This window comes from Otolemur garnettii, unplaced genomic scaffold (genome assembly GCF_000181295.1).
Source record: "Otolemur garnettii isolate 467f Iridium unplaced genomic scaffold, OtoGar3 scaffold00134, whole genome shotgun sequence".
NCBI classification, from domain to species: domain Eukaryota; kingdom Metazoa; phylum Chordata; class Mammalia; order Primates; family Galagidae; genus Otolemur; species Otolemur garnettii.
In genome coordinates this window covers 3316156-3330924 of record NW_003852529.1, presented here as the reverse complement: position 1 = coordinate 3330924, position 14769 = coordinate 3316156, and the positions used below count along the sequence as shown (strand labels likewise).

The 14769-nt window shown below is 41.7% G+C and overlaps 1 protein-coding gene across 1 annotated transcript in view; it reads left to right on the top strand.

Moving 5' to 3' along the window:
- CUNH11orf80 (chromosome unknown C11orf80 homolog) overlaps positions 1 to 14769 on the top strand; it is a 71465-nt gene that overhangs the window by 37514 nt on the left and 19182 nt on the right. Inside the window, exons 9-13 of the mRNA XM_012810458.2 lie at positions 6508 to 6655; positions 8414 to 8553; positions 10151 to 10157; positions 12436 to 12557; positions 14469 to 14579. Of these exons, the coding sequence (XP_012665912.2) occupies positions 6508 to 6655; positions 8414 to 8553; positions 10151 to 10157; positions 12436 to 12557; positions 14469 to 14579 (528 nt within the window). The remainder of the gene's footprint in view (positions 1 to 6507; positions 6656 to 8413; positions 8554 to 10150; positions 10158 to 12435; positions 12558 to 14468; positions 14580 to 14769) is intronic.

Below are 14769 nucleotides of genomic sequence, written 5' to 3'. Positions count from 1 at the left end.
TCTAGGGTTGCATTTAGACCATGGCACAGGAATATGATTCACCTTTAGTTGGCTATTTGCCTAGGAGCCACTTACCTAACTAGCCTAAGCCTTTCCCTCCTTACTATAAAATGAAGATAATAATGCCTGACTGGGAGATTTGTTTACTTTCCCTCTCAAAGGTTGTATTGTTCTTTTGGTGCTTGTTTGCTGGTTTTTTAGAATTAACTATAATTATTTATATGAAACACACTGACACATAATAAGTGCTCAATAATTATTATTACTGTATGATTGAAGCTATAAGGAGTAAACAAAGTTACTGAAGAGAACAAAGCTGGATGCAGTGGCACATGCCTAAATCCCAGGTCCTTGGGATGCTGAGGCAGGAGGATCACTTGATCCCAAGAGTTTGAGGCTAGCTAGCCTGGACAACATAGTGAGACCCTGTTTGAATTTTAAAAATAAAAAGAATGAGAACAGAAGAGGCATGGAATGGTAGATGTCAGCTATTTGACAATATCAGGATATCTTACTAAGGAGAAGAAGGACAGGACAGTGGTAAAAACTATGCACGGACACCTCATATTTTAAAACATCCTTTTTCTTAATATCTAGATAGTACAGAAGAGTATAAAGCAAAGAATAAAAGTTTCTTCTTTCTCATTCCATTCTTTAGAAGGAATAAGAAACAGATTTTCTGTCCTCTTAGACTTTATATTTTAGTGGAAAAGTTTAACAATTAAATAGATATTAGGGGGCTAGGTGTGGTGGCCCTCACACCTATAATCCTAACACTCTGGGAAACCAAGGCAAGTGGGTTGCTTGAGCTCGGGAGTTCGAGACCAGCCTGATCAGGAGTGAGATCCCATCTCTAAAAATAGTTGGGCATTATGGCGGGTGCCTATAGTCCCATCTACTTGGGAGTCTAAGGCAAGAGGATTGGTTGAGCCCAAGAATTTGAGGTTGCTGTGACCTATGATGCCACGGCACTCTCCAAGGGCAACAAAGCAAGACTTTGTCTCAAAAATAGATAGATAGATAGATGGATAGATAGATAGATGGATAGATAGATATTAGGTAGTGATAGTGCAGTGAATTCAAAGCCGGTGAAGAGATGGAGAATGATGGGGATGTTATTTTAAATATGATCAGTGAATAGTCTTGAGGAGGTAAAATTTTAATCAAGAGAGAGAAATAGCACTGAAAACTCAGGTGGGATTTCAGTTTCTGAGAGTGGCAAACTAGATAATTTTAACTAACTCTCCCAGTGAAGACAAAGGATGGATAAAATACATAAACATCAGAAGCATCAATGAGCTAGTGAAAGGGAGGAATGGAGAGCTGACTTAGCATTGGGACTACTTTTGTCCTATGGGTCATTTGCCAATTAAAACAAGTAGCTGTGGGTGGCGCCTGTGGCTCAAAGGAGTAGGTCACCAGCCCCATATGCTGGAGGTGGTGGGTTCAAACCCAGCCCCGACCAAAAACTGCACACACACAAAAAAACCCCCCCAAAAACAAGTAGCTGAGAGGCTAAAATATACTTCTGAATCAGTGTGGGACAAGAAGGCCAAAGAATCCAGACCTGCTGAATTTGGGGTGCTGTTAAAACACTTGTTTTTGGCATGGATAAGTGAAAGCGTTCATTTTAAGGAGTTAACCTGGACTGCATATTTTTTAGTCATCTAGGCAGGCCAGAAAATCTTAAACTTTGAAATTGGATTAGAGTGATTCTAGATTGCTAATTCTAGATGTGTTATAGAAGCAAATAAAAATTATTTCTGGAAGAAAGTAACTGTAGTCTATGCTTCAAATTGTTTAACAATTTTTAAATACGATAATATCCAGAGGACAGGAGCAATATTTAAAGAGTTAATGGCTGAAACAACCAAAACAGATTTTAAAACTCAACTATCAAGCAGAATATATGAACAAAGATATCTGTACCTAGAGAAGATCAAAGACAAAGAGAAAAACCTCAAATATCAGCCAGGAAGACAGATTATCTTTAAAATAGGAACAAAATTGACAGTTGACTTCTCCATACCAAAGGAAGGTGGTAAAGGAATAGTGTTAGTGCCCTGAAATAAAATAATCACCAACCTAGAATTTCATACCCAGTAAAAATATCCCTCAAGATAAAAGGTAATAAACCTACCTATATATTATATCAATTTCATAATCCATATAGCAAGAACAATTCAATTGACTTCAGAACATGGTGTTTTGATTGCACATTGTTAGTGGGATATACTCTAAGGATGAAATGAAGTACAGAGAACTCTTAAAATTCATTCAGTGATCTTGATTATTAGTAATAATATTGGTATTTATATTGAAATTGTTGTATGCATACTTATGATAAAACAAATAAGTAATTATGTTAACATTGTTAGGAACCAAAATTTTCAGCATCAGATAGAAGATATATGAGTGTAAATTCAAAGAAATAACATGGCTTGGCACCCATAGCTCAGTGGTTAGGGTGCCAGCCACACACACCAGGGCTGGAGGGTTCAAACCTGGCCCTGGCCTGCTAAACAATGACAACTGCAACAAAAAATATAGCTGGGCATTGTGTCTGGCGCTTGTAGTCCCAGCTACTCAGAAGGCTGAGGCAAGAGAATCGCTTAAGCCCAAGAGTTTGAGGTTGCTGTGAGCTATGATGCCATGGCAGTCTACCAAGGGTGACAGGGTGAGACTCTTATCTCAAAAAACAAACAAAAAACAAAAACAAAAACAAAGAAATAACATAATTTTTTTAAAAAGCAACTACAAATTACAATTGAGAATACCAGTGTAAATCCACAATTTTTATGGCTTTTAAAATGTTTTGGTTTTTTTAGTTGTTTCCATTGAAAAAACCTATAGGCAATGACAATTCACTAGCAATAAGCACTCATAGTACCCAGAATGTGTTTTCTAAATACTGTTGCTCACTAAAATGGCTGATTCTAGTCCTAGAGTGGAAATGTACAAGATGAATGGGTAGCATGCTGGGTCAGAAAGCAAGGGAGTCATCAAAGGCCGGTAAGATCGTTTCAGAAAGATTTAGGGACTCACTTGTGAACATGATAGAATTATAGACTGATTTAACATCCCACCTTAGGCTCGGCGCCTATAGCTCAACTGGCCAAGGCACCAGCCATGTACACCTGAGCTTTTGGGTTCAAATCCAGCCTGGACCCACCAAACAGCAATGACGGCTGCAACCAAAAAACAGCCGGGCGTTGTGGCTGGCGCCTGTGGTCCCAGCTACTTGGGAGGCGGAGGCAGGAGACTCGCTTGAGCCCAGGAGTTGGAGGTTGCTGTGAGCTGTAATGCCAGGGCACTCTACCCAGGGGGATAGCTTGAGGCTCTGTCTCAATAAAAAAAAAATTAAAAAAAAAAAAGAATGAAGAATTTTTCAGATATACACAAGATAAAAGAATTAATCACCAGCAAACTTGTATTATAAAAAATGTTAAAGGAAATATTGCAGGTGGAAGGAAAATGACAGCAGATAGAATTCTGGACCTACACACAGAAAAGGACTCTGGAAATGGTATCTAAGTGGGTAGATGCATATATAAAAAAATTTTGTCTTTTTTTTCTTTTTAAAGACAGAGTCTCACTGTGTTGCCCTCTGTAGAGTGCTGTGGCATCACAGCTCAGAGCAACCTCAAACTCAAACTGTTGGGCTCAAGCAATTCACTTGCCTCCCTCAGTCTCCCAAGTAGCTAGGACTACAGGCGCCTGCCACAGTGCCCGGCTATTTTTCTGTTGCAGTTGTCATTATTGTTTAGCAGGCCTGGGCCAGGTTCAGACTCGCCAGTCTAGGTGTATGTGGCCAGTGCCCTAACCACTGAGCTAGGGGTGCCAAGCCAGATTTTTGTCCTTTTTTTAAAAAAAAAATCTCTTTAAAAGGTAATTGACTATTTAAATAGTCAGCTAAAATAACAGCGTTTATAACATACATGGAAGCAAAACGTGTGGCAATAATAACACAAAGGCCAAGAAGGGAGAAATGGAAGTATATTGCTGGATTCTTACACTATATGTAAACTGTTATCATTATCATTTGAAGTTTACTATGATAAGATTATGTAACTTTAGGCTTGGCACCCTTAGCTCAGTACACCAACCACATACACCGGGGCTGGTGGGTTCAAACTCAGCCCAGGCCTGCTAAATAATAATGACGACAACAACAACAAAAACAGCCTGGCTGTTGTGGGAAGCTTTAGTCCCAGCTACTTGAGAGGCTGAGGCAAGAGACTTGCTTAAGCCCAAGAGTTTAAGATTGCTGTGAGCTGTCATGCCATGGCACTCTACTGAGGGTGACATAGTGAGAATGTCTCAAAAAAAAAAGATTGTATAAGCTTAAAGCAATCCCTAAATTAATATGGCAGTTATAACTAATAATCTAAAAAGAAGGTAAAATGGAACTATAAAAATTATCTAATCCAAAATAGACTCTGAAAATATAAAAGTAGAAAAACACAAGGAATAAATGGAAAGTAGAGAACAAGATGATAGATTTAAACCACACCATAAATAGAAAAACTAGCTGGGAGTAGTGGCTCATGCTTGTAGTCCCAGCTATTCAAGAGACTGAGGCAAGAGGCTGGCTTGAGCCTAAGAGTTTGAGGTTGCCATGAACTGTGATGTCATGGCACTTTACCCAGGGCAATAGAGTGAGACTCTGTCTCAAAGAAAAAAAAAATCTATATATATATATGTATGTATATACACATATATGTATAAATAAATTAGTAAATTGCACCATAGCTGTATTCCTAATAAATGTGAATGGTTTAAACAATCCAGTTAAAAGATAACCATGTTTTGGCTCTTCAGACTGTCCATTCTTATTTTGAGTTTGAAGCATCTTGAAGATCCCCTGGCTGTAAACAATGACTATGTTGGCTTTAGTTTGTGTGTTAATGCCTTCTGAGATTTGTGAGGGAGACTTCTTTTATGGATAATGCCTTCCCCTTTCTGGTATGACTTTCCATAATGTCCCATTGCCTCCTGGGTAAGAATTTTAATATTTATATTTAATACCTTGTGTTTACCCTGTAGAAAGAGGATAAAGACAAGGAAAGCACATACTCTAATCACTTTAACCTTGGTTCAGGGGACAAGAAAGGTTAAGCAACGGTTCTTAATAGGGAATTTTGTCCTTAGAGGACATTTGGCAATATCTGGAGACATTTTGATTGTCATGGGAGGGGGTCATGTCAGGAGGGGTGGTACTGGCATCTGGGTAGAGACCAGGGATGCTGCTAAACAGCCTTCAGTGCATAAGACAGCCCCCCACCCCCCCAACCCTGCTGAAGATTTATCTAGCCCAAGGTGTCAGTACTCCAGAGGTCAGGAAACCCTGGGTTGGAGGTAAGATGAATGTAAGAATGGGAAGTCCAGAGAAGGAGACCATTTCAGGGGCCTATCTGCCTCTGTCTTACTTAGAGAATAAGGTTGGAGACGGTAAGAAGTTTCCTTCTCAATTTAAACATACTCAGATCCTTTCTAGAAAATATTCCTTTGTATATGCTTCTGTTTTATTTGATTTTTTTATTATTTTTTTTGAGATAAGAGTCTCACTATGTTGCCCTTGGTCGAGTGCTATGACATCACAGCTCACAGCAACCTCAAACTTTTGGGCTTAAGTGATTCTCTTGCCTCACCCTCCCAAGTAGCTGGGACTACAGGCGCCTACTACAAGGCCCAGCTATTTTTTTTGTTGCAGTTGTCATTGGTGTTTAGCTGGCCCGGGCTGTGTTTGAACCCACCACCCTTGGTGTATGTGGCTGACACTGTAACCACTGTGCTACGAGCACCAAGCCAGCTTCTGTTTATTATTATTGAGACAAGATCTTGCTTTGTCACTTGAGTGCAGTGCTGGCATCATAGCTCAGGGTAACCTCACAGTCCTGCGCTCAAGTGATCCTCCTGCCCCAGCTTCCTGAGTAACTGGAATTACAGGTGCCCACAACCAAACCTGGCTAATTTTTCCATTTTATGTACAGACAGGGTTTTGCTCTTGCTCAGACTAATCTTGAACTCCTGGCCTCAAGCAATCCATCTGCCTCAGTCTCCCAAAGCTCCCTTTGTATAAACTTCTATTCTAGTCTATATCACAGTATATTATAGTTTATTGCTTTTTATGTCTGTCTCCCATTTACAGTAAATAATAGATACTAAATCTGAATATGCATTTTTGTACCCAAGAATTTAGAACAATGTTAGCCTAGGAGCCACTCAAATCTGTGATCGAATGCAGAGGAGGAATAAATGAACTGTGCCAATATTATACCCACAGCTCACATTCATCAAACCCAGAATAAATTTCTGGATATCCTAGTAGCTGGACCTCTGGTGCCTCACACCTATCTTAAGTGTGGAAAAGGTCAAGTGTGTAATTGCATGGCACACTTGTTCATTTCTGGGAGCACGAGCTGTGTCAGTGTTTTGTTTATTTTATACAAGTGAATACATAGTCGTAAGAAACTAAAATTTGACAGTTTTCTTTAGCAACTATACATATTTCTGTATGGACCTTTGGGTCTGCCTCTGATGTCAAGTCCAGAGCAGCCAATTACTACTGTCTTCAAAGATACCTCTTATTTCATTGACTGGAAAAAATACCACTTGCATGTGGTGCCCACTTTGGATCTCAATTTGGATAGAGGTATGTCTCCCTCTCTTTGTATAAGAATGAAGAAGCCTGAAGGTTATTAGAGAAAGGAAATGTAAATAGCAGGTGTATATAAAAATAAGACCCAGTGATCTGACGGCTGAGGTTGGGGTGGGGGATGAGAAATGCTTCATGATGAAATGAGAAAATCAACATAAAATGACTTTAAAAAATTAAAACACGACATAAATGCACAAAAATGGGTTAAGCCTGGGAAGCTGGCTATATAACATTCATGTGGGGCTAAAAACATTAGCAGTGGGTGAATCATGCTAAAAGTTGGTAGTTAATAACTGAAGCAATAAATAAAACTGGGAAGTAGTAATATACATTGAGGTTAACTGTTGTTTGTTAGAATCCTTTGACATTTAGAAGGTAGTCTGGTCATATGGACCCTGAGGAAGATGACAGGTAAGTAAGAGGCATTCTAGGGTGTGACTGGTATGAGAAGATTGGAGCCTCCTCGGGTAGGGCAGTGACAGAATCTCTCCCTAGGAAGTAAACCTCAAGGTCAGTTTCCTTTGTTCTTGACCAGAGGGTGGGTGTGAGAGGGCAACCTGGGACAGGGTCTCAGAAGGTAGTTTGTAAGGAAACAATGTTTGGTTTTATCCTGTCAGCCCATCAGGATTTTGGATAGAGGAGTGACCTAGGTGAATTTCTAGAAATCTCCATCTTTTTTTCCCTCTCACTTTTGAAGCTTTGTTGGTTTACTTTATTTTTTGCCACTTTGTGATGAATTTGCTTAGTTCACTTTGCAATGAACAAGGCAGGTGGATTGCCTGTGCTCATGGGTTCAAGACCAGAATGAGCCAGAGCGAGACCCCGCCTCTACAGATAACCGGGCGTTGTGGTGGGCGCCTGTAGTCCCAGCTACTTGGGGGGCTGAGGCAAGAGAATCACTTGAGCCCAAGAGTTTGAGGTTGCTGTGAGCCGTGACGCCATGGCACTCTACCAAGGGCGACAAAGTAAGACCCTGTCAAAAACAAAACAAAAGTGGAAATAAATATGTAAAAACCGTCCCCTCGTCTCCTTCCCTCATTACTCTCAGGGGTAGAACCAGGATCGACATAAAGGTGCTTCTCTGGAGGGCTCTGGAAGGTAGCAGTATCCTGATTATATTCCAAAAGATCAAGGTGCTAGAAAGTGACCATAGGGCTTTGGATTACCTAGGAATACAAATATCACATAGTATTTGGGTGGGGAACACAGATTTTTGAGACAGTCTAGCAAGGTCTAAAACTCAGTTCCACCATTTACTGGCTCACATTGGGCAAGGTATTTAACCTATTTGTGCCTCTTCTCTGTAAAAAGCATAAGAATAGGTCCTATCCCATAATGTGGTTATGAAATCTAAATGTTAAGGTAATATATGAGGCTTTAACATGGTACCTGGCAGGTAGCACAAGCTAGCTACTATCATTACTCAGGCTTGAATCTGACCTCTGCCTCTTACTAGCCACACCCGCCTTAGAAAGTTCTATGAGGAATCCATGCGTTTAAGTGTTTCCTAGTAAATCAAAACAGTGTTGTTTGGTTTGCATTTTATATAACCAGTTGTTATTTTGATGTTGTTCCTGTGAGTCAGTCACTATTATTTGCTTCCTTCATGTTGATAGAGAAGGAATTGAAGAGGGGAAGTGAATGTTTGAATTTAGACTGATTCTCAGATCCTTCTTTGTTCAGAATATACGTCCCTTAGCATTTTGAAGGCTTTACTTAACCTCCGCTTTGGTGTGCTCTCTTGTCCTATAGATTTGGTGCTTCCAGATATGAGTTATCAGGTAGAATCCAGTGAGGGGGCTCAGTCCCAGAACGCGGACACTCAGGGACACACTCTGCTGCTTTTTCTCTTTGTGGATTTCCACAGTGGGTTTCCAGCCCAGCAAATGGAAGTCTTGCGTAAGTAGCATGGGAGAATGGGGTTGCCAGCGGGGGTGTGCCAGCTGCTGATAGGGCAAAAAAAGGGAGACTTGTGTAACGCACATGCTTGAATTAGATGTAATTTATAGAATAAATAATTTCAGTAAAAAACCTTGCCTATTAAAGTAAACAAATCACAACCTCCATGATGTTGCTGGATCATATAAATTAGGACATTCCCAGATTTGGTTGGCCAGAAATCCATAGGATGGCTAGGGTTCACTGGTTCTCAGCCTTAGCTGCACAACCTGGGAGTGTCTAAAAATGATTTGAACCTCACTCCTAAGGATTCTGGTTTCCTTGGATGGAGGTGGGACTCAGGTCTCAGTATGTTTTTAAAACTTCTTGGGTGATTGTAATGTGTCCCATACTGCTTTTCCAAGTGGATTAAAGAAATGTATGCCTGTCCTTGTTCAGGTGTATAAGGGGGAGCCTTTCACGTTTATCTATTAGAAAGGAGATAAACTCCTCAGACTCTGGGAGGCTGAGACAGGAGGATCGTTTAAGCTCAGGAGTTTGAGACCACCTTGAGCAAGAGTAAGATTCTGTCTCTTCTGTTTTCTTTTCTTTGAGACAGAGTTGTACTTTGTTGCCCTCAGTAGAGAGCTGTGGCATCACAGCTCACAGCAACCTTAAATTCTTGGGCTTAAGCAGTTCTCTTGCCTCAGCATCCCAAGTAGCTGAGACTACAGGTACCCACCATAAGGCTGGCTATTTTTTGTTGCAGTTGTCATTGTTGTTTGGGTGACCTTGGTTCGAACTCGCCAGCCTCGGTGTATGTGGCTGGTGCCATAACCACTGTGCTATGGGTGCTGAGTCATGTTTCTTCCCAAAGAATAGAAAAAATTAGCCAGGCATGGTAGTGCATGTCTGCAGTCCCAGCTACTTGGGAGGTTGAGGTGGGAGGATCACTTGAGCCCAGGACTTTGAGGCTACAGTGAGCTGTGATTACCCTACTGCACCCTAACGGGGGTGATAAAAAGAGACCTGTCTCAAAAAAAAAAAAAAAAATCTGTCTTTTAAAGGTAAAGTGGTTGTTTCAGTTTATGGTCCGTGAAACATGTGCATCAGAATCACCTGATTATTTGAAAATGTGCAGCTTCTCAGGCTGATGATTAATTTTCATTATTTTGTGATAATGTAAAAAATGGTATGGTTAAAGAATCTGCATTTGAAACAATATTATCAAGTAATTCTTAAATATAGTAAAATTTGAAAACCACTGAGTGTGAGTGACAGTCGGTTTATGCATTTTAATCCAATAAACCTAGGACACAACCTTAAGTGTTTCTCAGGCCTTCCTAAATGTTGAAGGAGGTTACATATGAGAATTGGAGTGTATACAAGTTTGGGAAAAGGTCATAAGTTTTGTTTTGTTGCTTTTGATGTTTCCATATTCTCCTTTCTCTGTGGACCAGGTGTTTTCATGGGACTGGACTCTGTAGGCACTCTGGTGCTATTGGTGTGGCCCTGCTTCCCTTGGGTCATAAGTAAAGTGAGCACTGTTACAACCCCAGACCAGAAGAGCTCACACTGGTGCCAACTATCTGTTGAGCAAACCATTGTCAGCTGTGGGGTTTTCATGCCACCTTCCTTCCAAGCCTCTTCTACCCTTTCCTGGCACACACTGTGTGAACTCTAGCAGAGAAGAAGCCCTGTGTGCTGGGCTCTGGCTTGCAGCCCTTTAGTTGAGGAGCCCGTGCTCCCTGATGTTCCACTATTCCATTGACTAAGGTGAGAGGAGTGAGAGACAGACAAGACCCAAACTCATGAGGCTCCAGCGAAGAGGTCTATGTGAGGATTCCTGGGGCTGCCATCTGGCCTGTGCTCACCTAGACAGAGGCAGACAAGAGAAGCAGCTTAGTATTGTGGAAAGAACTTCCAGGTAGAATCAAGAAACCTGGGTTTAATTTTAGCTTTGATACTAACTTCCTCAATGATTTTGAAGTCACATAATCATCTGAGCCTTCCTCTCCCTATCTGTAACGGGAGACTGTTCGACTAGGTAGCGTCAAAGGCCTTTCCAAGTCTAAACCCTCTTAAGACTTAAGATCTGCTACCTTGTGGCAGATTTTTCTTAAAGGTCTGCCAGAGGATAATCTTTGGATAACTATAAACTTAATACCGTGTTCTAGATCCTACTGAACAAACCTTAAGAACTAAAATTCCTCAGAAACCAGTGTTACTTATCATTCTTATAATACTGTGATAGTTTATACACTTCTGTTTAGCTTGACCCTGAAGGCCTGAATTATCTCAGTACTTGAATTCAGTGTTGGCTTGAAAAGAAATTTATCACAGCATTAGTAAACATGGTACAGGTCAGGGTCTTTCAGATCTACACATCTGGTAGTGTAGGGCTGGCCTCTGAAGAGGAGCACAGTGAGGGAGGCAGACACAGACGGAGCAGTGACTTTATCCCCTTCCCCTTCTTCTTTCTCATGTCTTTGAGAGCTTTCTTCAGGCTCCTTCTTTTAGGAAACAGATTGTGCAAAATTACAGTCTGTTTCTGTGTATCTTTTAAAAATCACATAACTGGCCTTCTGCCCACCTTGTCATGGTAACTTTTCTATGATTAACTCATTATTTTGCCACAACGTCAAAAGCATCTGTTGGTATCAGCAGTTTTGGGAATGAACTTTGGCTTTTTAATTTAATGTCTGCTTTCAAAAGAGTTCTGATTTCTGGAAGCTATTCTTAGGACTAAACTATGGAAAATAGTAATCCAGATATCTATTGTCATAGCAATAGCAATATCTTTCCACTGAATGTTACAGTGTATATTTCAAAAACATTTCATGTAAATTATCCCAGTTTATCTACACAATATACTTGTGAGAGTAGGAGATGAAAAGCCATTTTCTATACAGAAGCGAAATGAAGTGACTTAGCCATCATGAATTGGTGGTGAAATTGGCCCTAGAATCTGCATTCTCCTGTTTGTAGCTCCAGACTCCTTTTGAGCTTACCCCATGTTACTTCCCTAGCAAGAAAGCATCATGGTGTGTTGTGGTACAGAACGATCCTTCTGGCTTGTGTTTTTAATGCAGTCCTAAGAAAGGCCAGCCAGCCCTAGGCTGCTTCTCCATTGGTATCTGAACAGACTACCCAGGAAAGATTAGAACAGCACTAAAAACACAAGAAACGATTAAGGAACAACTTCTCCAGGTGACCTGTAACTCGAATTTGGCTTCCTATGTCTGCTGCATCAGGGCCACTGAATGGCAGCCTACGGTTTGAAGACAGACTTTTGCCCCTTGCTCTCACAGGTTAACTTATCTGAATGAGGTTGAGCCGGGGTGCCCCTGGCTACTTAAATAGAGATAATGCTCCATTCAAGAGGACCTTATACCAACAGTTCTCAGAGTGACCTTTGTGAGTTTTAACCTTTTCTTTGCCATAGCTCAAATGAAAGAATCACAACGTGGATAGTGGATGTAGGAATGAAGCAGGGTTAGATGCACTCTCCAGGAGCTCTTCCTCACCCTCTTCCTCCTCTCCTTTGGGAGTCTCCAGGATTGTGGTTTCTAGTATGTAGTAGATATTTCTGGTGGGAATTACACAGGACATCTCAGTTGTTTCTTCAAAAGCAATGTCTCACTTTAATTTGTTTTCTTCAAAAACAATTCCTCACTTTAATTTTCCTGAGCTTGCTTTCATTTATAAGGGAGAATTGGGTAGGTTTGTAAGTTGCTACGAGGTTTTGTCTTTAAAAATTAATTATTTGTGGATAAGTAATGGCCTTTTCGTCTAGAGGCATCTTTCCCACTCCCAGCTTTGACTCAGAGCACATGAACAGCAGTCTTGAAGTCTTCATCTTCATCCATGGATACCAACATCCTCTCTCCTTGTAGGTGTTCATACTCTGCTCACAACTCATCTCGGCTCCATCCTTGCAGAGAGCCACAGTGTAGTACAAGATGCCATCCAGTTCACTGTGGACCAGGTCTTGGAGCAGCATCACCAGGCTGCCAAGGTATGAGAAATTCGCAGCTCCCTTTCCTCTGCTCTCTAAGAAAAAGAAGGTAAGTGTATCTAGCAGGGCCAAGAGCCCTTCCTTCCCTTTTCTATCACTTGGGTGAACTTATAACACTTCATGTAGCGTAGGAACTCAAGCTTGAAATTAGGTGGTCACTACAACCAGCTTGCTTAGTTTAACCTCCTAGTAGGTGAGTTTGAATAAATAGGGAGTTAGATACTAGTGAAAAATGACCAATAATGCACTTCTCCATACCCATGTGTCTCTCCTTCACACTTCTGGAGCTACTGCTTTTTCCTTAGTTTTCCTAATTCTTTACTTATTTATTTTTATTTTTTGAGACAAGTCTCACTCTGTTGCCCTGGGTAGAATGCTGTGGCATCATAGCTCAAGTGAACAAACTACTATTTTCAAAATTTCTGTCAGGCAGGAAGGAAACTGGCCTTTTTAGGCACCTATCATATGTGCCTTCTTCACAGATAGTTATTATGTCCACTTAATAACTGAGTTACCTCAGCCTCCCAAGTAGCTGGGACTATAGGTGACTGCCATGGCACCGGGCTAGTTTTACTCTTTTTTTTTTTTTTGAGACAGAATCTCACTATGTCACCCTGGGTAGAGTGCTGTGGCATCACAGCTCACAGCAACATCCAACTCCTGGGCTCAAGTGATTCTCCTACCTCTGCCTCCCAAGTAGCTGGGACTAAGGCACATGCCACAACATCTAGCTATTTTTTTTTTTTTTGCAGTTGTCATTGTTTAGCTGGCCCAGGCTGGGTTCAAACCGACCAGCCTTGGTGTATGTGACTAGCAGTGTAACCACCGTGCTATGGGCACCCAGCCAGAGAGGACATTTTAAAAATTTGTGTTTGGGGCCCAGGCCTGGTGACTCTGGGAGGCTCTGGTGGGTGGATTGCTTGAGCTCAGGTATTCCAGACCAGCCTGAGCAAGAGCCAGACCCCATCTCTAAAAAATAGCTGGGCGTGGTGACAGATACCTCTAGTCCCAGCTATTTGAGAGGCTGAGGCAAGAGAATTGCTTGAGCCCAAGAGTTTGAGGTTGCCGTGAGCTATGATAATGCCATAGCACTCTACTCAGTGCAACAGAGTGAGACTCTGTCTCAAAAAATAAAACAGGCTCAGTGCCTGTGGCTCAAGCGGCTAAGGCGCCAGCCACATACACCTGAGCTGGCGGGTTCGAATCTAGCCTGGGCCCACCAAACAACAATGAGGGCTGCAGCCAAAAAATAGCCAGGCGTTGTGGTGGGTGCCTGTAGGCCCAGCTACTTGGGAGGCAGAGTCAGGAGAATTGCTTGAGCCCAGGAGTGGGAGGTTGCTGTGAGCTGTGATGCCATAGCACTGTACCCAGAGTGACAGCTTGAGGCTCTGTCTCAAAAAATAAAAATAAAAATAAAAATAAATAAAAAATAAAAAAAACAGGCTGGGTGTGGTAGCTCACGCCTGTAATCCTAGCACTCTGGGAGACCTAGGCAGGTGGATTGCCTAAGCTTACAAGTTCAACTCAGCCTGAGCCAGAGTGAGACCCCATCTCTAAGAAAATAGCAGGGCATTGCGGTGGGTGCCTGTAGTTCCAGCTACTTAGGAGGCTGAGGCAAGAGGATAACTTGAACCCAAAGTTTGAGGTTGCTGTGAGCTGTGATGCCATGATGCTCTACCAAGGATGAGAAAGTGAGACTATCTCCCCCCAAAATAATAATAATATAAATAAATAAAATTTGTTTTGATTCCTAAGAGTCATGATGTAAAGATGTGTCATGATCTCAGTAAGTACTATTGATGGAGGGGAAGACTTGTTGAAACTCTGCTTGGACTAGAAACTTTGGCCCTTTGGGGGATCTTTGAACCAGGAGCCTGGCACTAATGCACCCCCCTTGCATGTTGTGTCCAGGCTCATCAGAAACTGCAGGCCTCACTCTGGGTGGCTGTGAATTCCATTGTGAGTGTGGTGACCGGAAGCACATGCAGCAGCTTCCGAGCAGTGTGTCTCCAGGCCCTTCAGGTTAGTAGGGGACCGGGATGTGACGTGTCTTTGTGACCAGCCCAGTGCTTTCAGATACATTATTGTATTTACTGTGATCCTACACAGTGCCAGGCCTAAATGTTTTAAGAGTTACTTGTTAAGCCAAGCACAGTGGCTCACGCCTGTAATCCTAGCACTCTGGGGGGCTGAGACAGGTGGATCCCTTGAG